The sequence below is a fragment of the Pan troglodytes genome, chromosome X (assembly GCF_028858775.2).
Source record: "Pan troglodytes isolate AG18354 chromosome X, NHGRI_mPanTro3-v2.0_pri, whole genome shotgun sequence".
Classification (NCBI taxonomy): domain Eukaryota; kingdom Metazoa; phylum Chordata; class Mammalia; order Primates; family Hominidae; genus Pan; species Pan troglodytes.
Genome location: NC_072421.2, coordinates 70436101 through 70462483, shown reverse-complemented (window position 1 = coordinate 70462483; position 26383 = coordinate 70436101). Strand labels below are relative to the sequence as shown.

At 37.7% G+C, this 26383-nt stretch overlaps 1 protein-coding gene across 4 annotated transcripts in view; it reads left to right on the top strand.

The window, feature by feature from the left end:
• Positions 1-26383, top strand: part of PHKA1 (phosphorylase kinase regulatory subunit alpha 1) — a 132560-nt gene that overhangs the window by 51035 nt on the left and 55142 nt on the right. For all 4 annotated transcript variants that reach the window (XM_016943718.4, XM_024353349.3, XM_016943717.4 and 1 more), the window contains exons 9-16: positions 2889-2942; positions 4290-4412; positions 6695-6790; positions 7574-7681; positions 9756-9834; positions 15732-15866; positions 23832-23941; positions 24917-25061. In XM_016943718.4, the coding sequence (XP_016799207.1) occupies positions 2889-2942; positions 4290-4412; positions 6695-6790; positions 7574-7681; positions 9756-9834; positions 15732-15866; positions 23832-23941; positions 24917-25061 (850 nt within the window). The remainder of the gene's footprint in view (positions 1-2888; positions 2943-4289; positions 4413-6694; positions 6791-7573; positions 7682-9755; positions 9835-15731; positions 15867-23831; positions 23942-24916; positions 25062-26383) is intronic.

The window sequence follows — 26383 nt, the reverse complement described above, 5'->3', positions numbered from 1 at the left end:
GGTCCAATTCTATACTCATCTGGGATTGTATAGTCCTCCTTGTTCTCATCACTTTGGCCATCTGCATTTTCACTTATGTTGATTCTTAGATGCATTTTACTAAATGAAAAAAAGCCAAACCTCAAAGACTACATACTACATGATTCCATTTACATGACACTCTGGAAAAGGCAAAACTATAGGGAGGAAAACAGATCAGTAGTTGCCAGAAGTTGGGAGGACAGATTGTCTATAAAGATACAGCACTAGAGAATTTTGAGGGTGATGGAATGGTTCTCTATGGACTTATGCTGGTGGACACATGACTATATGTTTGTCAAAAGCTAAGGAATTGTATGCCACAAGAAGTAAATTTAAAGAATCAACCAGGGTGTGTCAAGAAAGATGGAATTCAGACTGAAAAATGAGTCTAATTACATTACAAATGAATCAAGTAACCACACTAAAGGGTATGGAAAAGAAACGAGCTGACCTAAGTCTTGGAAAACAGTGTTTTGACTAGATACTGCAAGCCTAACCTAAAGACAAAAATAACTGTATACACACACTGTACTCTAGTTCAGGGGTTAGCAAATTACAGCCTGTGGGCTGGCCATCTGTTGTTATAAATAGAGTTTTATTGGAACACAACCATGGTGTATTTACATATTGTCCATGGCTGCTTTCAAGGTACAACAGCAGATCTGAGTAATTGCAACAGATGCTGTATGGTCTGCACAATCTAAAATATTCACTACCTGGTCCTCTATGAAAAAGTTTGCCAACCCCTGCTCTAGTTGATAAATTTGTTTCTCAAAGGGGTACTGGTTGGCAATTCTGAAACTACTTTATCTGTACAGTAAGGTTGACCAAATAAGTAAATATGTAGTAGATACAGTGGGTAATGAGACCTAGGTTTCTCACTGTTACACATAGGGAATGGGAAAAGCCTAGAATGAACCTTGTGATGTTGGATTGGAGAAGGTAGTATCAGTATGAAGTGTGTGTGTGTGTGTGTCTGTGTCTGTGTGTGTTTAATATAGGGATGTGTGTCTTCCTATATGTGTTTCCTAACTTTGTCTACTGAGAGGGCCCAGAGGCAATGAGTACACCTAGTGTCCAAATGTTGGTTTCTAAATGTCACTCTCAATGAAAGGACTTAGGCTCCTTGGAGAAGTGGTTGATTTGACTGGGGCAGGGAGGATACAAGGGGAGCCTGGAGTTTCATATGGTTCTAGAAAATAAAGAGGTACTCAGAAAAGTATGGAACATGTCAAAGGAACACAGGAACCATCTGAAAAGTGCTTCTAATGGCCAAAGCAGAAAAAATTTGAACAATAAAATAACTATCATAGTATTGGATTATAACCCAGAGAATAAATGAAATGTCCATAAGTCCATACTGATATAAATAAATAACTGAAAAATGAATAAATAGGAAAGAAGACAGATCTCCCTAATAGGAGAATGTCAGTTAATAAATGCTAAAGGAATAAAGGAAATACAAAATTGCCATTAGACAAACACAAGAATAACAATTATTTCAGGAGAAATCTACTGATGGATGCTAAAACCAGTAGACAAAAGCTTAAGCATAAAGAGGATGTTCGAATAGTCTCACAGTATCTCCCCCAAAATATTTAATAGTTACAAATGGAAAATTACAGTGGAGAAATTCAGCAGACACCACTTTAACCAAGTGATCAGGGTTAACATCACCAGTAATAGGACACATTGACATCATGTACTCTCTCATACAATGCACTGAGAAGGGCACATCACTTCTGTGGTATCCTTCCCAATATGCATAACCGTACTCTGATCATGAGAAAACATCAAACAAAACCAAATCGAGGGGCATTCTACAAAATAACTGATGAACACTTCAAAAGTGTCAAGGTCATTAAAAACAAGGAAGGACTGAGGAACTGTCATAGATTGGAGGACACTAAGGAGACATGATGACTGAATGCAATACGGGATCCTGAATTGGGTCCTAGAACAGAAAAAAGGACAACTGATGAAATCCAAATAAGTTATGGGCTTTGGTTAATAGTATCGTACCAAAGTGGTTTTTTTTTTTTTTTTTTTTTGAAACAAAGTCTCACTTTGTCACCAGGCTGGAGTGCAGTGGCAGGATCTCGGCTCACTGCAACCTGTGTCTCCCAGGTTCAAGCGATTCTCCCACCTCAGCCTCTTGAATAACTGGGACTACGGTCACGTGCCACCACGCCTGGCTAATTTTTGTATTTTTTTGTAAAGACAAGGTTTCACCACATTGGCCAGGCTGGTCTCGAACTCCTGACCTCAGGTGCCTCCCGCCTCAGCCTCCCAAACTGCTGGGGTTACAGGCATGAGCCACTACACCCAGCCACCAAGGTTAATTTTTTAGTTTTGGCAAATTTCTATGGTTATATAAGATGTGACTATAATGGAATGGTGGTTGACAGGAATACTGGGATTCTCTGTACTGTTTTTGCAACTCTTCTGTAAATCTAAAATTATCTCAAAATTTAAAAAATATGTGTTTTTTAAAAAAGCTTATGGAGTCTTATGACTTAGGAGCTGTGTGTGTCTTATGAACAGGACCACATAGATTAGTAATTATGCTGTCAGACTTACCCTAGGTGGATAGCCATGGAGAGGATACTGTTAGGAACACTGCTTTAGTGAAGAGCCTGTCACTTTGCCTTCACTTGAAATCACATTGCTGAAATCTGTTTCTGCTGCTGGATTGATTTTTTGGTTTTAAGCATTATTATATTATTATAGGTTTTTTGGTTTTAAGCATTATGCCTTTATCGGTGATAGGTTGGTGGTACATATAGATGTTGCAAGGATGTATTTCTGATTAATTACATGGCCGTACCAGTGTACAAGCTGCTGACCTTTTTTCTTTGCATTCCCAGGGTCGTTATGGTTGCTGTCGCTTTCTACGAGATGGATATAAAACTCCTAAAGAGGTAGATTTCTTTTCTCCAAAATGAATCCAAGGTAGAATGGCCACTTCTACCTGCAGCCTCATTCAGAGAAAATATTTACCTCACTGATGGTACTTATAGAGATCACTAAGTAGGATAATGATAACTGATGTTTGCTATATTTGTTGAACTTGGCTTAGCTGCCAAGTTCTCAGTTTGTAGGCCTTTCTGGATTAAGTAAAATAGAGGAAGGTGTAGTCCTTCCACCTCTTGCATTGGTTAGTTTCAGGAAAGAACTACAGATACATGGTAAAATCAGCGGATGAAAGCTTATACAGAAATAGTATTTGCATTGTCTCAAAGTATCTCTCCCAAAATATTTAACAATTACAAAGGGAAAAATCTTTCCATCAGTAGATCTTTCTGGCCCCACATTCCACCTCTTGTAGTTGGTTAGTTCTAAACAGTACTTGATTTTGAAAAGTTTACGTTCCCTTTATTCAACTAGTCAAAAGTTCACCTTGGAAATATCAATGAGAAAAATTCAGTATTATTAAAGGGATTGAACAGTCAACATGAAGCACTTTCACTGGTAATGGAAACATTGTTTAAAGCTTAGATTTGATGTTTGAGAGACATTATGGATTTTTTTAAATCATCGAGCTCAAACTCTTCTGGTCTACTTCCTCTCTTCCACTTTATTTTTTAGCCTTGAATTTGACTTCTTCCCCTATCAGTGTACTAAAATTATATGTTCTGAAACATCATCATAAGCTCTTAAATGACCAATCCAATAGCCTTTTCTGAATCCTTATTCTCCTTGACTTCTCTATGGTACCTCACTTTTTACCTAGCCCTAAATTCTCTTGAAATTCTTTTCCTATTTTAATTTTCCCACTAGACTATCCTGATTCTTCTCTTTCTGTTATTCCCTTGCCCCACTCTGAGGGTTTACCAAGATTCCATTCTTGAGCAGTTTGCTCATTTCATTTAGTGCTATTTCACAAAGCTCATGTGTAACTTGTACTTCATATGTCACCTCTAGGAAAATGATTCCCAAACCCTCATCTCTAGTTGCCCTTCTAAACATTTCTACTTGTATGTCCTATTATTACAAAAAACTTAACAAATATAAAACCAAACTGAACTTTATTGCAAACCAATCTTATTTCTTCATACACCCTCTTGTGATATCATTGCTATCCCAATTCCGCTAGTTAGAAGTCGCATCATAGAGTACTTGCTAAGGGAAGGGAGTATGTTCATGCTCTGCTTCCTGAACACCTTCTCTAAAACAATCAGTAATGAAAGCCCGTATTATAATACCTCTGAGCTAAAGATGTACATCTAACCTCTGAGTGATGACAGACTTTATTGTGTTTTTACTAGGATCCCAATCGTCTGTACTATGAACCAGCTGAGCTGAAGCTATTTGAAAACATTGAGTGTGAATGGCCATTGTTCTGGACATACTTTATTCTTGATGGGGTCTTCAGTGGCAATGCAGAACAGGTAATAAGCTGGGGAAAGAGTTTTCAGCAGAATGTTTTTGTTATATCTTCTTACAGCTAATAGTATACCAACCCTGTGTCCAGTTGGAAGTCTTCCTAATAGGGGAGAGACAGTTGTTCCCTACAGGCTACTAGTTGAGGGCACTAAGAGTAAAAAGACCTGGATTATTTTTTTCTTCTTTTTAAAAAAATTTTGGTTTCGGCCACGTGGGTGGCTCACGCCTGTAATCCCAGCACTTTGGGAGGCCGAGGCGGGCGGATCACGAGGTCAGGAGATCAAGACCATCCTGGCTAACAGTGAAACCCCGTCTCTACTAAAAATACAAAAAATTAGCTGGGCGTGGTGGCAGGCGCCTGTAGTCCCAGCTACTCGGGAGGCTGAGGCAGGAGAATGGCGTGAACCTGGGAGGCGGAGCCTGCAGTGAGCCGAGATCGCGCCACTGCACTCCAGCCTGGGCGACAGAGCAAGACTCCGTCTCAAAAAAAAAAAAAATTTTTGGTTTCACTCCTGACCATTGAGTGCCCAACTATTATCATTGACTTCTTCAGTTTCTCTATACATAATGAAAATAGTTTTTCCCCATTCATTAAAGAATATATTCCTAAAAGTATTTGAATTTCACAGATAAAGACATGTTGTAAATGCAACGTACAGTCAGTTCTGCTATAATGATACCTATGCAATCTTTTTTTGTTGTCATTTTTAAGACAGGGTCTCTCACTCTGTTGCCCAGACTGTAGTGCAGTGGCGTGATCATGGCTCACTGCAGCTTCGATCTCCTGGGCTCAAGCACTCCTCCCACCTCAGCCCCCTGAGTCACTGGGACTATAGGCACATGCCACCACATTCAGCTATTTTTGTTTGTTTGTTTTTTGTAGAGACGGGCCTCGCTGTGTTGCCCAGGCTGGTCTCAAACTCCTGGGCTCAAGCTATCCCTCCTGCCTCAGCCTCTCAAAGTGCTGGGATTACGGGCATGAGCCACCACACCCAGGCCATATGCATTCTTTAAAAATCACCATGCTATGCATATTTAAGAAATAAAAACTACAGGGCTTATGAGAAAATGGGGTAAGGAGTGCAGCACATAAAATGTAACCCATACAAAATGATAGGAACCTAATAAAAATAATAGTATCATGGCTTTATACATGGTAAATAGTTAAGAAATACATAAATACCACAGTAGTTACCGTACTTTCACCTTAAAAAAGACCCAAAGTTTGCTTGTGCAAGTGTGTACCCAAGTTCTCACCAGCTCACCCACCTGGCTCTCATGCCCACTACATAATGTGCAAGAAGAAGAGAACAAAAGAGGGATTAAAAAGAGTGAGAGAAAACAGAGAAAAAGAGCATAAAACAGAGAGGAAAATTTTTTTAAAAGGCTGAGAAGAAAGAGGTAGAAAACCAAAGAGAGGGCAAGGCATGTGGCTGCATATCCAGGGTGGCCATCAGAGGATTGCAGCTTGTAAGTTCAGTAGTGGTGAAAGGAGTGTTATCTGAAATTGGACAGAAAGTAGTAAAAACAGATGTGAATAGGTACAGTTCATCATTCTCCTGAGATGTATGCATGTGTGTTTTGTGTATTCTTACATGGCCCAGTTCAGCTGAGTAAATTCTCAGTATGAAATTGTGCATAACCAAACATGAAATTCATGTTATACTCAAATTTTTCCCTAATATATCAGAAGCATTGGAACAAATTTGTTTACAAAGAAAGTGTTATAGCAGAACTATTTTTTTTTTCATCATAAATTACAGTTTTGGGTTTTGTTTTTTTTTTTTTTTACATTTTATATATTGCTAAGCTTTAGCAAATGGTTAAGCACAGAACATAAACTTGACCATAATAGAACCTAATTTGGCAGGTAGAAATGCAGTTTTAAGACAATACGTCCTCAAATCTAGAAGCTATACTTAAGATATACATAGTGGAACAAGACAGGCCTTTGGAAGCAGACTGCCATGGCTACACCCTGGACTCAACTGTGTACTTGCTCTGATCTTCCACAAATTTACAACCTCTTTGAGATAATTTCCCTGTAAAAAGGCCTTAATTACACATAGCTCCTAGGATAGTTTTTAAAGTTAAATGCATTAAAGTATGCAAAACTCCTAGGATAATATTTGGCCTATAACAAGCATTTAGTAAATACCCTTTCCTTTCTATTTTACTGGGTGAATAAGCTCCTTTGCAATAGGACCTTCTTTGGCTGCAACCTTCTCCTGGGTCCCCAAAGGGACTCTCTGTAAGTCTTTTTTTCCTGCCTTTCTTTTATCTGCAGGTTCAAGAATATAGAGAGGCTCTTGAAGCAGTCCTCATCAAGGGCAAAAATGGAGTCCCACTTCTGCCAGAGCTGTACAGTGTTCCTCCTGACAGGGTGAGTCAGACAGTGCCATAACATGTAGCTGATAGAGAAGAGGAGCAGTACCTTGATCAGACTACCTCATTTGAGTCAAATAATTTTTAATCTTATTTTGTTGTTCTGAAAGCTTGTCTTTAGGTACAGGACAACATAAGTATGATTTTATTTCTTCAAAAATAAAATTTTAAAGCAGTCTCAATGATGGTACTGTTGCACAGTCAGACAAGGACAAGACCAAACCTTAATCTTGAGAATGATGTAGAGATCACTAGGAAAAACTAGGATGATGTTCTGTGTGGACTCTCAAGATTTGGTATTCTCTATTTTTAGGCCAGTAATCCCGGATTGTTTTAATAGATCAGTCTTGGAAAATGAATATGTCTTGTTTTCAGACTGTCATTTTCCCAAAATGCCAGTCGGGTGTAACATTGTTCCTCTTCTCCACTGCAAAAGAGCATTAGACATGGAAGAGAATAGTCTTCCATTCCGGTGAGAATGAGTAGAATAAGCTCCCAGCAACATCAGCAGCACCATCTGAGAGCTTGTTAGAAATAGATTTCAGGCCCTACCTCGTACCCACTCAATCAGAATCTGCATTTTAACAAGATCCTCAGGTGATCTGTATGCACATCACAGTTGGGGAGCACTGCCCTAGATTATAGTGATAGTGCTTCACTTTTCAGTGCATTGCATATGTAGCTACATAGGGTATAAATTACAATCCAGTCCACCTTTTTATTATCCAGTATCTTAAACCTTCTATTATTCCTCATCTGGCCTCTTCATCTTTTCTTTTAGGTCGATGAAGAATATCAGAATCCTCACACTGTGGACCGAGTCCCCATGGGGAAATTGCCTCACATGTGGGGTCAGTCTCTATACATTTTAGGAAGCTTGATGGCAGAGGTAAGAGGAATCTTCAAGGCTGTCCCACTTTTTTCTGCCTTAAGTCACCATAATAATCAGATTTTTAAGTAGCTCATTAAATCTGAAGGATGTCTTCTGCCTTTTGCACTTTGCCTTAATTATAGTTTTCCTCCAGGTCTTCAGAGTAGGGAGCATGGCCAACCCTCACAAAAAGCTCTTGCTGCCTGGCAACCATGTCCCTCATGCTGCCCGGGGCTCCCTACTTTGGCAGTGTATTTGGAACTGCTCAGGCCCCAGATCTATCCCTTTCAAAACTTCCCTCAGTGCCCTGCCTGGTGACTAACAGATGCATTTGTGCTTAGCTAGTTAATTACTGATAATGGATTAAGTGCTAATGCTTCCAAGCAACATGTTTCATTCTTTAACTAAATTAACTGATATTTTTAGGTGCCGTGATAAGTGACTAGGAACATCATGACTTTTTTTTTCTTTGCTTGGGTTTTTATGTTTGTTTGTATTTTGTTAAGGGGCTCTCTAAATGTTCCTTATATCAGATTCTGTTGAGATTGCCCTTAATGAGGCATTTGGGAGTTTCTGACTTTGTGTCCACCTTCTTTGTGACATTTTGAGCCTGCACAGAGGCATTCTGTTTCTCAGAAGTTTTTCATATCATCTGGCAAGTCTACTTCCCCACTCTATGTTATTTTGATAAGATATAACCCAGGCTCCTAGAGGATCAAGAGTGGGACTTAACTATCCTATCTGAGTCAGACTCTTTGACCTGTTTATGTATAATCACTGATTTTTGCAGCTGTTTTGTTCATTTTCCTTGTGTGGCTGTGGCCATGGCTGTTTGATTACTCTTAGTCGACATTACTAAATGAGTCTAGCAAAAGTGGGCAGAATGGTTTGTTTAAGTACCTTACCTGTTGACTCTCTCATTCAATTAAAATAAAGTAAAGGCATTGATAAAAAGAATACCACAGTGATTGGTATTCTTTTTTTTTCTTTTTTTAAAATTTATTTTATTTTATTTTACTTTTTGAGACAGAGTTTCACTCTTGTTGCCCAGGCTGGAGTGCAATGGCACGATCTCGGCTCACCACAACCTCCGCCTCCCGGGTTCAAATGATTCTCCTGCCTTGGCCTCCCAAGTAGCTAGGATTACAGGCATGCACCACCATGCCTGGCTAATTTTGTATTTTTAGTAGAGATGGGGTTTCTCCATGTTGGTCAGGCTGGTCTCGAAAGCCCAACCTCAGGTGATCCGCCCTCCTCAGCCTCCCAAAGTGCTGGGATTACAGGCGTGAGCCACCGCGCCCGGCCAGTGATTTGTATTCTTAAGGAAAAAATAGGTGAGTTCATCCCATTTCATAAAGGGCAGAAACTCAAGTCAAAAGATTTCTGATGTGCAGAAGGCATAGTAGATACATGAACAAATGAGAATACAGCAGGACTAATGGCTTAAATTACTGATAACCTCTGTGATCGAATCATCTAATCATATGTATATCCAGAGAAGATAGAGGAATAACCAGAAAACTTTGTTTATTTATAATTTATACCCAGCTGGGTGCAGTGGCTCATGCTTATAATCCCACCACTTTGGGAGGCCAAAGCGGGAGGATTGCTTGAGTCCAGGAGACCAGCCTGGGCAACATAAGTGAGACCTTGTCTCCATGAATAAACTAATTAGCCAGGCCTGGTGGCACACGCCTGTGGTCCTAGCTACTTGGGAGGCTGAGGTGGGAGGATCACTTGAGCCTAGGAGGTTGAAGCTGCAGTGAGCCATGATTGCACCACTGCACTCCAGCTTGGGTGACAGAGAAAGACCCTGTCTCAAAAAAAAAAAAACAAATTATACCCTACATATTTATACCCTACCTAAAAAAGAATTTGTGGCAGCCAATAGCAATTAACTCTGGATAAAAGGAATTGTGGTGTGAATTTGGGAATTCAAACATTTTCATACAGTGAAGGCATTTGTTTCCTTTCTACACCTGTCTCTTGAATGTTATGGTGCAAGGTTATGGGCATAGGGATGTTGTTTTCCCTCAAATATTAGTTTCTCTTTTGAGACTTAATAATCTGTCTTTTTATGGTTTTTCTTTAGGGATTTTTAGCCCCTGGAGAAATTGATCCCCTGAATCGCAGGTTTTCTACTGTACCGAAGCCAGATGTTGTGGTTCAAGGTATGTATTCTTATTCCCAGTGGAAGAAACTTTATATTAAAGGTCTGGTTATGGGCAGAGATCTTTAGGCTAGTAAATTATGACTTTATTCTATATGTTGCACTTTATTAGGCTTCAAAATGTATACAATGAACTTTGTTCGGTTTGGTTTCAAAATGCTGGTTATCTTAATAATAAACAAATGAATGATGTTCTATGTCAGATGACTCCAAAATATTATTTGACACCCTTAACCACTCCTTATATCTGGAAATTATTTTCTTTTCATTGTCATAACATTTTAGCCTCCTGGTTATCTCTGCTTTTTCTCTGACCACTCCTTCTGTGCTATTTCTACTGTACTTCTTTCTTTATATATCCTTCTAATGGTTCTGCGCTTAGTATTTTTTTTTTTTTTTTTTGAGACGGAGTCTCTTTCTGTCACCCAGGCTGGAGTGCAATGGTGCAATCTCGGCTCACTGCAACCTCCACCTCCTGGGTTCAAGCAATTCTCCTGCTTCAGCCTCCTGAGTATCTGGGATCACAGTCGCGCACCACCACGCCTAGCTAATTTTTGTATTTTTAGTAGAGACGGGGTTTCACCATGTTGGTCAGGCTGGTCTCGAACTCCTGACCTCGTGATCTGCCTGTCTCGGCCTCCCAAAGTACTGGGATTATAGGCGTGAGCCACTGCGCCCGGCTGCACTTAGTCTTATACTCTTGTCTTTCTGTATTTACACTCTGTATTAGGTAGCTAAGCCTGCCTCCTTCATAGTAAATTTGCTTCCATGGCCCCAACTATTACCTCTTTGGAGAATACTCCAAACTTTTGTTTTTATTCCTAACAATTTACTTAAATTTGGGACATCTACTTTCTGCAGAACTCTAGGCTGAGTTCTATAAACATGTTAAGAATTCTAGTCCCAATATCTATAAAACTTCTGTGCCATTTACATTTCAAACACAAAACTGACCTCTTTTATCTCCATCCCATCCTTTTCCTCTCCTAAGAAATGCAAATCGTTCTACCTTCCTTATTTCTCTCAATGATATCACCATTATTCTAGTCTCTTAGGGTAGAAGACTTGAGGTAAGTTTTTACTCTCTAACATCACAATCCAATGTGGTGTTGTGAAACTCCTTTGAGATGTCTCCAATCACTTGACTTTGGGGTTGGTTCTATATGGAAAATAATCTCGTGTGTTTTCTAAATTTTCTTATACTTGGCATCCCATGTGGTCATACAGGTAGTTCTTGCTTATCAATGTATATAGCAAACATTATATAAAAGTCATTACTCTTCCCTTCCCATGAGAGATCTTGTTCTCCTTTGAGGTTTATTCCACCTGTCTATGTTGATCTCCTGGTTGCTCTAATTCATTCTTTGAAGACTTTGAGGCTTGGCTACAACCTTCCTCTTCCTCTCCAAATCCTGCCATAGAACTAGATTTTAGCATTGACGTCAGTGCAGTCTAACACTTCAGTCTCAAAGTTCTAGATATCCATAACTCTAGTGACCTTTCCTTCTACCTATACTTTTAGCCATTCACTCAAAGGACCAAACTTTAAGGCTCTTTCACTTCAGATACCTGAAATTCCAATATTCTACTCTGTGATCATAGTCATAACATTATTTCAACTTTCTTTTTCTTCCCTTTACCCTTGTTTCTATTTTCCCCTAGTTTACCCTTCTCTACCTCATGGTTGTTCATCTAAATCTCCCAGTCACCAATGCACCATAATTTCTATTAGAACCACTCGAAAAATCACAGCCCCAGGTCAGTGTTACAGTCTGCATTTTCTGATCCTATACCTGGCCTGCTAAAAAGCTATTGGGGAAAAAAAAAGACACAAATGAGCAGAGTGGTGGCACTGGAAATCGTGGTCTCCAACTCAGCTAGGTTTACAGTGCCTCCTGTTCATCCTTGTTCTTGTTAGTCAGCATTTTCATACTTCTCAACCACTATTCCACACCTTCTCTGTTTTCAATCCCCACCTCTTTTTTTCAGCCTAATTCTTGGCCTGCTGCTTCATGCCTGACAATATTCTGATCTTTGTCAGTGTCTCAGCCCTCCCCACCCCTACAGTCTTACCTATCCTTGCCTCATTTTCTGCAATCTCAGGAAAAGGGTTTCTTCTCCTATTCAAGGACAAGTCTTCCTTCTGATGTTTGATCATTATCTTCTTCCCCAGCATTCTCTAGAAACTTACTCTTTCCTGGAATCCTCAAACTCTCCCATTCTGTTGGTTCTATTTTGTTTAGTCTACTGACATGTTCATCTCCCTCTAGTTACACTATATAGCTTCTTTCTTTCTCATCCAAACTTCCACTTTTTTATCTTCCCTTTATTCTGCAGTATTTTGTAGTCTGGCTTACTACTATGAAAATGATCTTGCTTAAGTTACCAGTGACCTTTGTATTGCCAAATTTGGTAGGTACTTTTTAATCTGTATCTTACTGGAGTATTTAATCTGTATCCCATGTCTTCTATGATGCCATACTCTCTTGAATTTCCTTCAACCTAGATTAAGCACATTTCTTTCTCATTCTGGTCTTCCTCTTCTTCTTTGCCCCCTAACTATTAGTATTTATGAGAATTCTGTCCTTAGCCCACTGCTCTTGCTTCTATAAATATTTCTTTCTGTTCCTCAGCCTCCTCCTATTCCAACCTTTTCCCTCTTCCCTTTTCCCTCTTTCCACCTTCTTACTTCTTCCCTCACTCTCAGAAGATGATCTCACCTCCTATACCATAGACGAAATACAAGCCATGATGTAAGAACTCCTCCACTTCACCCTCAGTTTTTCTTCATTTGCCCATGTCTTTTATGTTGGCATTTTCCAAGGTTATATTCTAAGTCCGCTTCTCCTTTTCTCTATATATTCTCCTTGACCCATCTCATCTCTTTCTATGCTAATGACTCCTGAATCTGTATCAGCTTCCTTTAAGGTAGCCTCACTTGGGTGTCTCACTTGCCCTGTAAATTTATGCAACATGTCTAAAATTATTCAGCTATACCCTCCTAGTACTACATCACCCATACCTGCTTTTCCTCCTATATGCCTGTGTCATTAAATGACACACCATCCTCCCAGTTACACAAGTAAATACCTAGGGAATCCTCTCTCTCATCTACTACATTCAACAGTTAACAAGTTCTGGCTGCTTTATTTCCTAAATAATTCTGAGATCCATCCAGTTTTCTCCAGTACCAATATCTTGATCCTAATGGAGGTAGTCAACATCTCTTCCTTGCATTACTGTAGTAACTTTTTTTTTTTTTTTGAGATGGAGTCACTCTGTCGCCTAGGCTGGAGTGCAGTGGCGCAATCTCAGCTCACTGCAACCTCTGCCTCCTGGGTTCAAGCAATTCTCCTGCCTCAGCCTCCGGAGTAGCTGGGATTACAGGCACGCACCTCCACACCTGGCTAATTTTTTTTATTTTTAGTAGAAATGAGGTTTCACCATGTTGGCCAGGCTGGTCTCGAACTCCTGACTTCAGGTGATCCACCCACCTCTGCCTCCCAAAGTGCTGTGATTACAGGCGTAAGCCACAGCGCCCGGCCCTGTAGTAACTTTTTAGCTGGTCTCTCTGTCTTACTACAGTCTATCAGTTTATTCTCTGTCAATCTGAATGTACTATTTTTAAGGTACAGGTATTAATATGGTATTCCTCTGATTATGCCTCTACAAGGGCTTCCCATTGGCAGTCTCCTTAATATGACTTACAAGACCCTTTAGATCTAGCCCCGACCCCATCTCCAGCTTCATTTTTTATCACTGCCCCTTTATGCTACATGTTCCTGTTATAAAGGGCTTTTTATAATTCCTAGCTCTGCCTTGTTTTCTGTTCCCTTGAGCCTTTGCCCATGCTATTTCTTCTGTCTGGAACAATTTGTTCCTTACCTTTACCATATCCTGTTGCAGGTTAACTTCTATTCAGGCCTCTAGGAGGACTCTGTAGCCGTCTCATTTTTTCCATGTAGGGATCATGTCCTTAACATATGGCAGTGCCTAGCACATAAGAGGCACTAAATAAGAATTTTCTAAATATTTTATAAAACAAAAAAATGAGTTGCTTGGGTTGAAGGTACTCCTGGGGCCCCAGAGTATTGTTCACTTGACTGTCCTTCAGTCCCCTCTACTCTTACAACCAATTCCCATGAAGAATCCTAAGGCTCAGTAGAAAGCAGTTTGGAAAGCATGGCCCAAAGATGAAATACAAAATCCTTCAAGTGATGCATATGCCCTTCACGATGCTCTAACTCCTGTCTATCTTTCCAGATCCATTTCTTTTGCCACTATGCAAGGTATATTATGCTACAGCAATATTGAAGTGTATGTGGTTCTTCCCACCTCCCTCTATACATGCAGCCATGCTGTTTTTCATCTCTGTGCTTGATAAGTTCATTCTGGACTCTCTTCCTAGAAGGGCTATATCCTTCCTAATCCCTTGTTTCTCCTAGCTAACTTATTCATTATTTCAAACTCAGTTTAGGCATCAACACTTTGCAGAAGCCTTTCCTGATACTACTCCTCCCAACCCCACACTACCTAGGTGTCACTCCTGGATGGTCTCATAAAGTTTTGTGCACTTATCTCTATATACCTAGCAGGTCATTTTACAATCCATGTGTATGCCACTTCGGTTACACTGTGAGCTCCTTGAGGGAAAGACTAATTTATCCATTTCTGTATCCCCAGTGACTAGCATAGCACCTCATCCATTGAGGTACTTAATAAATGTTTACTAATGAATGAATGAATTGCCATATGTTTTTTCCTGGACTGTCCTCAGCCCCCTATCATTCTTCCTCTGCATATTTTTCCCTGAAGAATCTCTTTTATTTTCATGTTTTCAGTTAGAAGTAATCAAGATGGTGTTATGTCCAGGGGACTCTGTGATCAACATATCCTGCTATCCTGGCCCAGACAACAGCAGCCCATTAGCATGAGGTTCCCAAGATAGAAAAATACACAAAGGATAATGGCAAAGGAAGGCAAAGTAGCACTTTGTTAACTAAGCCTTTGCTTCAAAAACTCAATGTGGAAAATAATGGTAAGCCAAGCAGTGCATTCTTTTTCCTGTGAACAATCCATCACATCTACCAGCACTAGAGGAGCAGGAGTAGAGGGCACATTTGCCACAGTTGCTTAGTGTCAAGACAGCTAAAGCCTCAATTGGATTACTGGCCCCCAGCCAGGTGTCTGTTCCATATAGCGAAAGTGAAAAGAAGAATCAGGAAGCTGGCCTAGCCTCCTCTCTTGTAGTTGGGCTTCCTACTTCAGTGACAGGAGTATAAGAGGAAGAAAAGAGAGCTGTCCAGGCTTGTCAGGCTCTGAATCTAGAGAAGTTTCATCCCCCATCTCTCCCCAGCACCCCCTACCTGCCGCCTAAAAAACACACAATTTCAACTATAATACCTTCTATATGTTGATGACTCAAATTGTTATCCCCAATTCACCATGCCTTCTATCATTCTCTAGCTATAGGCAACTCTTGTCATTAGGGTGTTCTTTATTACCCCCACATACCTGGCTCTGACCTTAGGTTTACTGATACAAAAGAACTCGGGGAATCAGTTTTTACCAAAGCTATACCAAATCTCATGATGGATTTTTCTCCCATTTAAACATGGAATCTTAGATATAAAAAGAGTGTGGTATTCTCTAGGAGCACATAAGTATTTAGGCAAAAAGCAAAATCTAATGCTCTAGTCTTGAGATCTTTTCATTTTCCTTTTCCTTTTAGATAATATTATTTAGCATGATACTTATTTTATCAAAGTTCCTCAATAACTGTTCATTTCCTCCCATTTCCTTTTTTTCTCTTTAAAAGAAATTATATAACTTGAGAGATTGTTAAGTTGCTATTGAAATAAAATTTTCTGTTGACCTCATCTTCTTTGTCTCCTCTAGTCTCCATTCTAGCTGAAACAGAAGAAATCAAGACCATTTTGAAGGACAAGGGAATTTACGTGGAGACCATTGCTGAGGTATACCCCATCAGAGTACAACCAGCTCGTATTCTCAGCCACATTTATTCCAGCCTAGGTAAGGAGATTGGCCAGCCTGCTAGAATCAAAGCATTATTCATTATAGGCTGGTTTCCATCCTTTTTTCTTCTTCATGATTGTGTATTGCTTTATTAAGCTGGATCTGAGAAGGAATTTAGAGTCTCTAGAATCCAATTTTCTTACCTTCTCTATTCTGAGCAGGCCTGATAATTTTAGGTGTGTTTTATGAACCCTTTGGGTACATAAGGCATGACTATTATCAGCCAATATTGTATCTTTATTCCAAGTGTGTGCTTAAATAACATGTTCTCTCCTTTCTTGGAGCCTATACCTCTTTTTCAAATACTTGCTTATTTTATATGGAATGATAGCCAAGGAACTTGTTTTTAGGTCTTTTATACTTTGTCATTTAATGAACTAGTTGATAATATAAAAGATTCCTTAATATAATACTTATTTTTAATTAGTACTTTTTTTTTAATTAATTCACATATTAAACTTAGTGATAGATTTTTTGCATTAAACAAATTACTATATTGTTATCTAAAAGAAATTTTAAACTACTCTTGTGGAAGACTGAATAATGACTCCCCAAAGATATACAAGTCCTAATTCCTGGAACCTATAAACCTTAACTTATATGGCCAAATGGACTCATTTGAGATAGGGAGATTATCCTGGATTACCCAGGTGGTCCCTAAATGTAATCACAAGTGTCCTTATAAAAGGAATCAGAGGAAGACCAGACTATAAAAGTAGGAGATGTGACAACAGAAGCAAGAGATTATAGTGATAAGGCTATGAGCCAAGGAATGCCCACATCATCTAGAAGCTGGAAGAGGCAAGGAATAGATTCTTCCCTGGAGCCTCCAGAAGGAATCAACCCTGCTGACACTTTGGTTTTGATTTTAGTCCCATAATGCTCATTTTGGACTCATGATGCCAAGAACTGTAGAAGTATAAATCTGTGTTGTTTTAAGCCACCAAGTTTGTGGTAATTTGTTATAGAACCAATAGAAAAGTAATACAATCTTAAACCACAAGGGAGTAGATTTGTAAAAGATTGGATCTTAGGTAGTGGATTGCCACTTACAAACCCAGAAGTTAGTTTGTATATGTGTGTGCGCGCGCGTGTGTGTGTGTGTGTGTGTGTGTGTGTGTGTGTGTGTACTTTTTTATCACCCAAGAATGGTATGTTAGTAATTACAGTTAAGGCAAGTATTCCCAGCTTAAAACCAGTCTCCTTCCCTTTTCTCTGGCACTTAACTCCAGTCACTTAATTTCTTTGTCTAAATTGAGAGGGAATCAACCAAGGAGGAAAGGACCAAGAGTCAGAGCTGACTTTTGTCTGTCTCTAGGAACATATATTTAATGCCAACAAGGCTTGAACTCCTTGCATTCCGGAGCTATTAACATGGCATCTGGCTTTAGGAGTATATGGATTTCTTTCTTCCATCTTAGCTATGATGTAGGAATGTCCCTTTCCTAAAAATTCAAATATAACATGATTAGAATTTTCTAAAGAAACTTTGCTTTAAAAAGATAGTGAAAAACTAAAATATATACACATAGAAATTAACAAATTTGTTGAATATGTCTCAGATCCTAATAAATTTCTAAAATCTAGCCACAAATTAGCTTGAATATTATAAAATACTCCTGGTTCCCTCTATTTACTCAACCCTAACTGAGGTAAATACCAAGTCAAGGCTCCTGAAACTTCTGAGGCTGATTTGGGTGGATGCTTTGCTAGGTGGGTTACATACCTCACCCCTTCCCAGAACCTGCTTCCTGTTTTTATTTTTTTTGGCCATTCCCTGTCACCCCAGACCTATAATGCACTTCTAGCCTCCAGATACTAGTCCACTAGCACTAAATCCCTTGAGATAAGGAAGGTATTTCCCTATTTAGCCAACATTTTACCCACTTGAGTACTAGTTGATCTTACAGTCACCTTCTTTGTAACTCTTAGAAGTCTCTGCAGTAATGGGTTTATGCAAGTCCTGTTGGTGATTTTGGCCTGATTCTCTCTGGCTCTCACTCAAAAGTTAATAGGTTAATTTTACCCATTGCCTCATTGCATCTATTATTCTAAATCGGCATATCTTACTGGGAAACAGGTAACTTCTAAGCTCTGGGCCATCATTTATGGAATCTGCCTGCCTCACATCAGGTCTCTCCAACAAATAGAAGCAATCTCCTTACTATTTACTTTTTCAAAACCTAGACTCCATCTTGGGCCTCTTACTAAGTTCTTATTTTCTAGCCAAAGGAAATAAAAACTTAATGATGATCAAACATTCCAAGGACTCAAGTGACAAGTGGACATTTATCTTCCTGATACGTTCTTTCATTTGCTTCATTCATTCATTGATAAGCATTTATCGCTCACTTATTATGTACCAGGCACTGGGCTAGATGCTATGGAAGACATAGCCATGCAACTAAATAATCACAGTACAATCTTATAAATGCTATGACCATGGTGTTACATATAAAACACAGAAGAAAGGGGATAGATTTGCCTGGGGAAGTCAGGAAAAGCGTGATAGATGAGGCAACATTTGATAACTTATCAGTCAGATGAGTGACTATTCAAAATTCTATTATTGCAACAGTTTCACAATAAAAAAATTGCCCTAAGGGTACGTCAAATGACAACCATAATTCCATGAAGGAAAAAGGGCTATTTCTTTAACAGGTGTATTTGTTTATATATGTTAACTAAACGGAGTTCTCTTTCTCCCCTCAAATGCTCAGTATTTCATTGTCAGTTCCAAAACATTTTTTTTATTTTTTTAAATTATGAGATTAATCAACTTTGTGAAAGTAAGAACTTAAAATATTAAGTTCAAATCTTTATGTAATGCTAATTCTTTTCTAATCTTAGTGCATATAGATACATTTTAATAGTTATCTTTAACATGCCTATATTCACTTGTGTTCTGTTTGTTTTCACTTATTCTCTCATGATGCATTTCCACATTATTGAAATAGCTATATAGTATTTCATCAAATCAAAGTAATTGTTTCCTGATTATTAGCTGAATATTTTCAAGAATTTTTATCCTTCTATAAATGCCTTTATATAGACCACTGTTTTCTTAATTGTATATTCTCAGTAAAGGGATTCTGGATAAGCTTGTGAACAGCTTTTTAGCTCTTGTTACATGTTGCCAGATGATTATTTACAAAGACGAACTAATTCATAGTGACATAACTAAGATATAAAATATACCTTTCTTTTTTACTACCCCACTAACATTGGAGTTTTATTTATTTTTGTTAGATAAGTAGGTTTTAGTATGTATAAATTATTTTAATTTTCTATCTTTAATTCCCAGGGACCTGTACGTTTTTCTATTTTTGCTTTACCTCTTTTTTTGAAACTATGTGTCTACAATTGCTTGCTTATCTAATAGGATCTGCACATTTCTGTATATATTTATCAATTATTTATATTTTATGGTAAGCTTTTATCAGTGAGACATATATATTTCCTAGTCTGTTACTTTCTTTTAGATAATTATTTTCTTGCCTGTGTACAAATCTTTAAATATTAGATACATCCATTTTATCAGATATATTTTTCAGTCCTTCAAGAATTATGAATTTATCTCCTAATTCTATCTGAATAAGTATGCTATTCTGGTTCTCTCCAAATTTCATAAGTTGTAAGTTATCTGATTACAAATTGGTATGTATGCATTGACTGCAGGGAACTGGAAAACAGACAAGCACAAAGGAAAAAGATAACAATCGCCTGTAATTCCACCACTCAGAGGAAGCCACCTTTTATTTTGGCATATTTGTTTCCAATCATTTTAAATAAAATAAGTACAAACATGTTTTTAGAAAAATGATATCATTAAGAATGGATTTTGCATTCTGTTTTTCTTGAAAAATAACGGTATATGATAAACTCTGTTACATTTTGGTGAGTAGCCACCTACAATCCAGTTTGATAGCTGTATTAACGTAATTTCTTCAAAAGTTATTTTCATAAATAGCCTTTTTCTGTTAATTTTGCAAATCGTCTCCTTATATTCTTTTGCCATTTTTCTACTGGATACTTGTTGATTTCTTACTGATTTCCATGAGGTATTTTTAAATATATTAGGGATACTGACACTTTCTCTTCCACATGTTATTGAAATATTTTGCTATTTTGTTATTTGCCCTTTAATTTTGTGCTGCTTTTCATGTATAGAAGTTTTATATTTTATGTAGTAAAATTTTCTCTTTTTTTGGATTCTTTCCTTGCTGTTACACTTAGAAAGATAGTCCCATCCCTAGGTCAAATACATTTTCACTGCATTTTCTTTGTTATTTATGGTTACAATTTTACATTTAAGTCTTAGGCTATAATATTAATTTTAGTTTATCCAATGAGGTAAAAATCTGACTTTTTGCCAAATAACCAATCGTTCCAGCACTACTGATTGAATAGTTCATATATAGGTTGTTTTGAAGTTCCACCTTTATAATTTACTGTACATGCATATACTCACTCACATGTGTGGATACTTTTAATCTTACTTTTTGGTGCTGCTGATCACTGTTTCTTCTTTCCTAGTACTATATTTTTTAAGTTATCATAGTTTCAACCTCACCAATGGTGAAAATGTAAGATAAAAGAATAGTGCTATGTAATTTTTTGCCCATCAATTTTACAAAAGGTAAGATTGCCAATATCCAGTGCTGATGAATATGTGGAGATGTGGACACTCTCAGCACTCCTGGTAGTGTAAATTAGAGGCAGGTAGGCATTACCTATAAAAAAATGTAATGCACATGTCTTTGACCAACAACCTTACTTCTAGGAATCTACCCTTTTCTTTTTCTCCCCCCAAGATGGAGTCTTGCTCTTGTTGCCCAGGCTGGCTGGAGTGCAGCGGCGCGATCTCGGCTCACTGCAACCACCGCCTCCCAGGTTCAGCTGATTCTCCTGCCTCAGCCTTCCAAGTAGCTGGGATTACAGGTGCCTGCCACCATGCCTGGCTAATTTTTGTATTTTTAGTAGAGACGGGGTTTCACCATGTTGGCCAGGCTGGTCTCGAACTCCTGACCTTGTGATCTGCCCACCTTGGCCTCCTTCCCAAAGTGCTGGAATTACAGGCGTGAACCACTGCACCCAGCCCAGAATCTATCCTATATAACATTCGTACAAGTACACAAGGGCATATATTCAAGGATGTTCACTACATTATAATCTGTGGTGGCAAAACAACAATTAGAAGTACTATAATGTGTATAAACAAGAATGGTAGAATTATGTATATTGTATCATAGCTAAAAAGGTAGACTTTCAGCTTCCAGCTGTGATGAAATAGCTTGTATTGGGCTGTCATACTAAGAATAATTGGAATGGCTGAATTTTAAAAATGAAGGTGAGTGAAGGCTTCAGAGAGTAATTACAACAGCCAGAACTTGAGAAACTAAAACCTTGGACAGAAGGGACACTCAAAGAATAAACTCACTATTCTCTGTGCAGTTTACCTTTGAGGCATTTGCTGATTCTTAAGTTTTGCTTGCATGAAGTAAGGGGCCAAGAAACTAAGCAGGAAGTCTCACTGTTCTACGGAGACAAAAATTGCATTTCAGGACCTTCCTATGTGGAAGGGGCTGTGATAAACACCTTGGGCTTTCAGTTGAAACCCCTAAAGAATGGACTACACCTTAGGAGTAAGGAAAAACCATAAATAGACAAATTCTTAGAAAGCCTCAAATACAAATCCTAAAACACAATCTTCTTAATTCCTGATTGGGCTAAGAAGATCTGCTTGTACTGTATCTGCCTACTAAAATAAACTGAATCTTCTCTGGAGGGAAATAATGTCATCCAGAGCCTCTACAATTCTTTATACACCGTATTCAGCATTGAAAAAAGAAGACATGACTTAGAAAACCATGACTTGTTATTAATTGGTAAATTAATAAAATTAATAAAAGACAAAAGAAAAAAATAAAACAGACACACAGACTTCTATTCAACATAGCTTTTTTTTTTTTTTTTTTTTTTTTTGAGACAACGTCTCACTGTGTTGCCCAGGCTGGTCACAAACTCTTGTGCTCAAGGGATCCTCCCACCTTAGTCTCTGGGACAACAGGCACACACCATCACAGTCGGCCATCATTGGAAGTTCTAGCCAGAGCAGTTAGACAAGAAAAAGATATAAAAGACATCCAAATTGGCAAAGAAAAATTAAAATGGTTTCCATTCACACATGACATGGTTTTATTTAAAAAAAAAAAAAAAAACCTGTGAGAACTAATAAACAAATTCAGCAAACTTATAGGATACAGAATCAGCACACAGAAGTCAGTTACATTTTTATACACTAAAAATGAACAATTTGACAAGGAAATTAAGAAAACAGTTCCATTTATAATAGCATCAAAAATAATAAAATACTTAAGAATAGGCTTAACCAAGGAGGTGAAAGACTTGTACACTGAAAATGGAAAAACATTGCTAAAAGAAATAGAGAGGAGACAAATAAATGGAAAGACATGCTGTCTTTGTGGGTTAGAAGACATAATATTGTTAAGATACCAGTACAACCCAAAGCTATCAACAGATTCTATGCAAGCCCTATCAAGAGCCCAAATGATGATTTTTGTAAAATAGAAAAATTGTTCTAAAATTTATATGGAATCTCAAGGGACCCTGAATAGCCAACATGAGGATGTGGAGACATGAAAACTCTTGTGTACTGTGGATGGGAATGTAAAATGTGTCAGCCCCTATGGAAAACAGTATGGCAGTCCCTCAAACAAATTAAACATAGAATTACTATATGATCCAGCAATTACACTTCTGAGTATATATCCAAAAGAAGTAAAAATAGGAACTTGAGCATTTTCTACATCAATGTGCAGCATTGCCCACAATAGCCAAAAAGTGGAAACAACCCAAATGTCCATCAATGAATGGATAAACAATATGCAATGTATACACAAAATGTATACCCGAAATGGAATATTATTAAGCCTTAAAAAGGAAGGAGATTCTGACATATGCTACACATAGATGAACTTTGAAGACTATGCTAAATGAAATAAGCTAGTTACAAAAGGAAAGATATTGTATTATTCCATTTATATGAGATACCTAATTCATAGAGATACAAAGTAGAACAGTGGTTGCCAGAGGCTGGGAAGCAGAGGACATGAAAAGTTACTTACTGTTCAATAAATAGAGTTTCAGTTTGGGAAGATGAAAGAGTTTTGGAGATAGTTGGTGGTGATGTTTGCACAATGATGTAAATGTACTTAATGCCACTGAACTTAAGGTTATTAAAATGGTAAATGGTAAATTTTATGTTGTATATATTTTGCAGTATTAAATAGAAACAAAAAGTAAGGAGTAGTGGGAAAACCTGGTTGTGACATCAATCTCAGGTAAAATGTGTGCTTTACTGCATGGACCCTGGAATATGACCAAGGCTTTGACAATTCTCTGATGCTAGCCCCCTAAGAGTAAAGCAACACTAAAACTGGCATATTTGATAAGTATAACACTTACGTAAAGCAAATGAAAAAAATTAAATTCCCAAGAAAAATGTGTTCTAGTCAAAAAAATAAAAAAGTAGTAGTCCTGTCAGTACTGACATGAAAGCATATTTAATATGTGTTTTGGGTAAAACAGTTTCAGAACAATATAAACAGTGTTATCCTATGATATAAAAGAAAAATGTGTGTGTGAATAAACTATTTTCTCATCGTAAGAGGTATTGATTTTATAACTCCCTTTTGGAAGACGAAAAGAAATTCAGCTACATTTAACATAGATCTCAATTATAGGTTGGATTCCAATTTCAGAATGCTAAACTGTAAAAAGAAGACAATTTAAATTCAAGGAAATACAGTGGATGTGTGTGTGTGTCTATATGTATATACATACATTGTGTATGTGTGTGTATATATATATATGTAAAAATGTTTGCTGATTTGATTTGTGCTCTAGAAATATTTTTACCATTTCTCAATTCTGTATCAGGATGCAACAATAGAATGAAACTCAGTGGACGACCCTACAGACACATGGGAGTGCTTGGAACTTCAAAACTCTATGACATTCGGAAAACTATCTTTACTTTCACTCCACAGGTGGGTGAAATAAACTGGAATGTGCATTGAGATGAATGGAAATAAAAGAAAATCATTGGAGAAATAAAGCATTTACTGGAGTTGGGATAAGTGTCAAAGAGTTCCACCAGGCCTTGCACATAACTTACTCAGTTAATATTTATAGAGTTGAACTGAATTGAACTTCCAGCACAGAGTTTCACTAAGTGATTGTAACTGCCAAAAGTAACCCTGGGTATTGCAGAAACTAAGGATTTTACAAATGCTAGAGTACTTATAAAAGTAATCCTTACTTTTAAAAGTTAAAAATAAAACTGTATGTGTCCTTTATAAACAAAATACAACCTTTTTTATTCAGCTACTAAATTATGTTTTCTTTGTTTGGAGGAAGGGCCCTTTTTACATTCATAGAAATCTTCAGTATCCTCTTCTAAACAAAAATGTCGGTACTGTTTTAGCTGTTATTAAACACGTTGTTAGCCTGATGTTTATTAGCTACATGATAATAACAAACCTGATTGTATGTGTTTATGGGGAGGAGAAACTATTTTCTGGAAAGAAAGCTTAAACTCCCCATTTGTCATCTTACATTTGAAATAGTGCAGCTGAGGTAGGTATAAACAAAAGAGTAATGGATCATAGATTCTATTTCTGACTTTGTCATTTGCTAGCCATATGATTTCACTAATCCACGTATCATCTCTTAGCCTTATTTTTCATCTATTAAAAGAAGAAAAGCCCTCACTGGGGGATTACAGGATTAAATAAAATTATATACTTAAAAATACTTCGTAAACTGCAGCATACCATAAAAATGTCAGAAATTATTATATGTGCCAGTTAACCCCAGATACTTTGGAATGTATTAGACATTAAATGTGGGGGTATCATTGCCCTGTGACATCTTGGATACTCTTCTGAATATGAGTAGTTTAAAATATTACTTGATAATTGTGAGAGTAAATTAATCTGATCTATTATTTTTATTTGTCTCAGTTTATAGACCAGCAACAGTTCTACCTGGCTCTGGACAACAAGATGATAGTGGAAATGCTTAGAACAGACCTCTCCTACCTCTGTAGCCGCTGGCGGATGACAGGCCAGCCCACCATCACCTTCCCCATCTCACACAGCATGCTTGGTAAGGGCTGCATGAGGCAAGGAACGAATGTATTTTGGAAATAAGTCATAGATTTAGCCCTTCAACATCTTGTTGTTTCTAGAGAGCTACTTCTTATAATTTATTCTTTCAGCAGTATTTATTGGCTCCTATTTTATGCCAAGCACTTTTCTAAGCACTGGGGACACATGGAGTGAATAAGGCAGATGAGGTTTCCGTTCTCATGGAGCTTATGCTTTAGAAGGTGAAGACAGACTATATGTAATACATAAATCAACATACAAGAATAATTTCAGAGCTACAATTGAATAGTTTTCAGATAGTTTGAGAGCTATAATTCAAAAAATGTAGTGGAGGATAATTTAAAACTTGGTTGGCGGTTACTTTAGATAATTAGTTTCTAGGTCAATTTTCAGAAACTTTATTCATACAATTATTTTTAAAGACAGTAATACTATATCTGCATATTTCTTACTCCAGTGGTACATCAAGATTTTATAGATAATTTCCCAGGCTGCTTCTTCCAAAGCCTAACGGAAGCTGTAAAATCTAGTAGGGGAAAAAGCCAAAAGGCTTTTGGCTTACGTTTCCTCTTTTTTTTTTTTTTTTTTGACTGGATTTCCTGACATTGCTTACTTGAAACTGGGTGAAAGGCTTTATTATTCTCTCAGTTCCTGGAGGACTAGAGCCAATACTGAAGCGACTGCTTCCTTTCTGTGTTTCTCCTGTTGCTTCCAAAGACCTGTTTGTACTGCCAAAGTATATAGAATTCCTTTTCATTAAAGAAAAATCCCTTATTATTAATCATTCAAAATCCAGACAGACTGTTAGGGATTTTGGTCACATCTCAAAAGTGCTTCAATATCACAGGATTTGAGGAAGTAGGGTAGTCTTTCTTCTCTTTGTCTTTCTTCATTACTTAAGACAGTTAACACAAGTACCCATTTAAAAACTACTATATTTGCAGAATTGTCTTCAGAAAGTATAAAGTCTAATTGGAGACGAAAAGCTAATATGCAAGAATGATAGAAACAACTTAAGACAATATATAAAGAATTACTAAACCATTAGGTCAGTATTTTACAGTGAAGGAGATCCAGTTGACAAAGAAAATTTCTCAACTGAGGTAGGACTTAACCAGGCTTTTTGGAATGGATAGTATTCAGATGACAGGAGAGCAGAAGGAAAGGTACTATAAGTGAGGAGGAAAATACCATGAGTGAGCCCTAGAGGCAAGAATGAACTTGACCTGTGAGAGGAGAATGAAGTGACCCACCTGAATAGAGTGGAGTTTGTGTGTTGGAGTATAATTATAAGCAAAATGGGAAAAGTAAGGTAGGGTT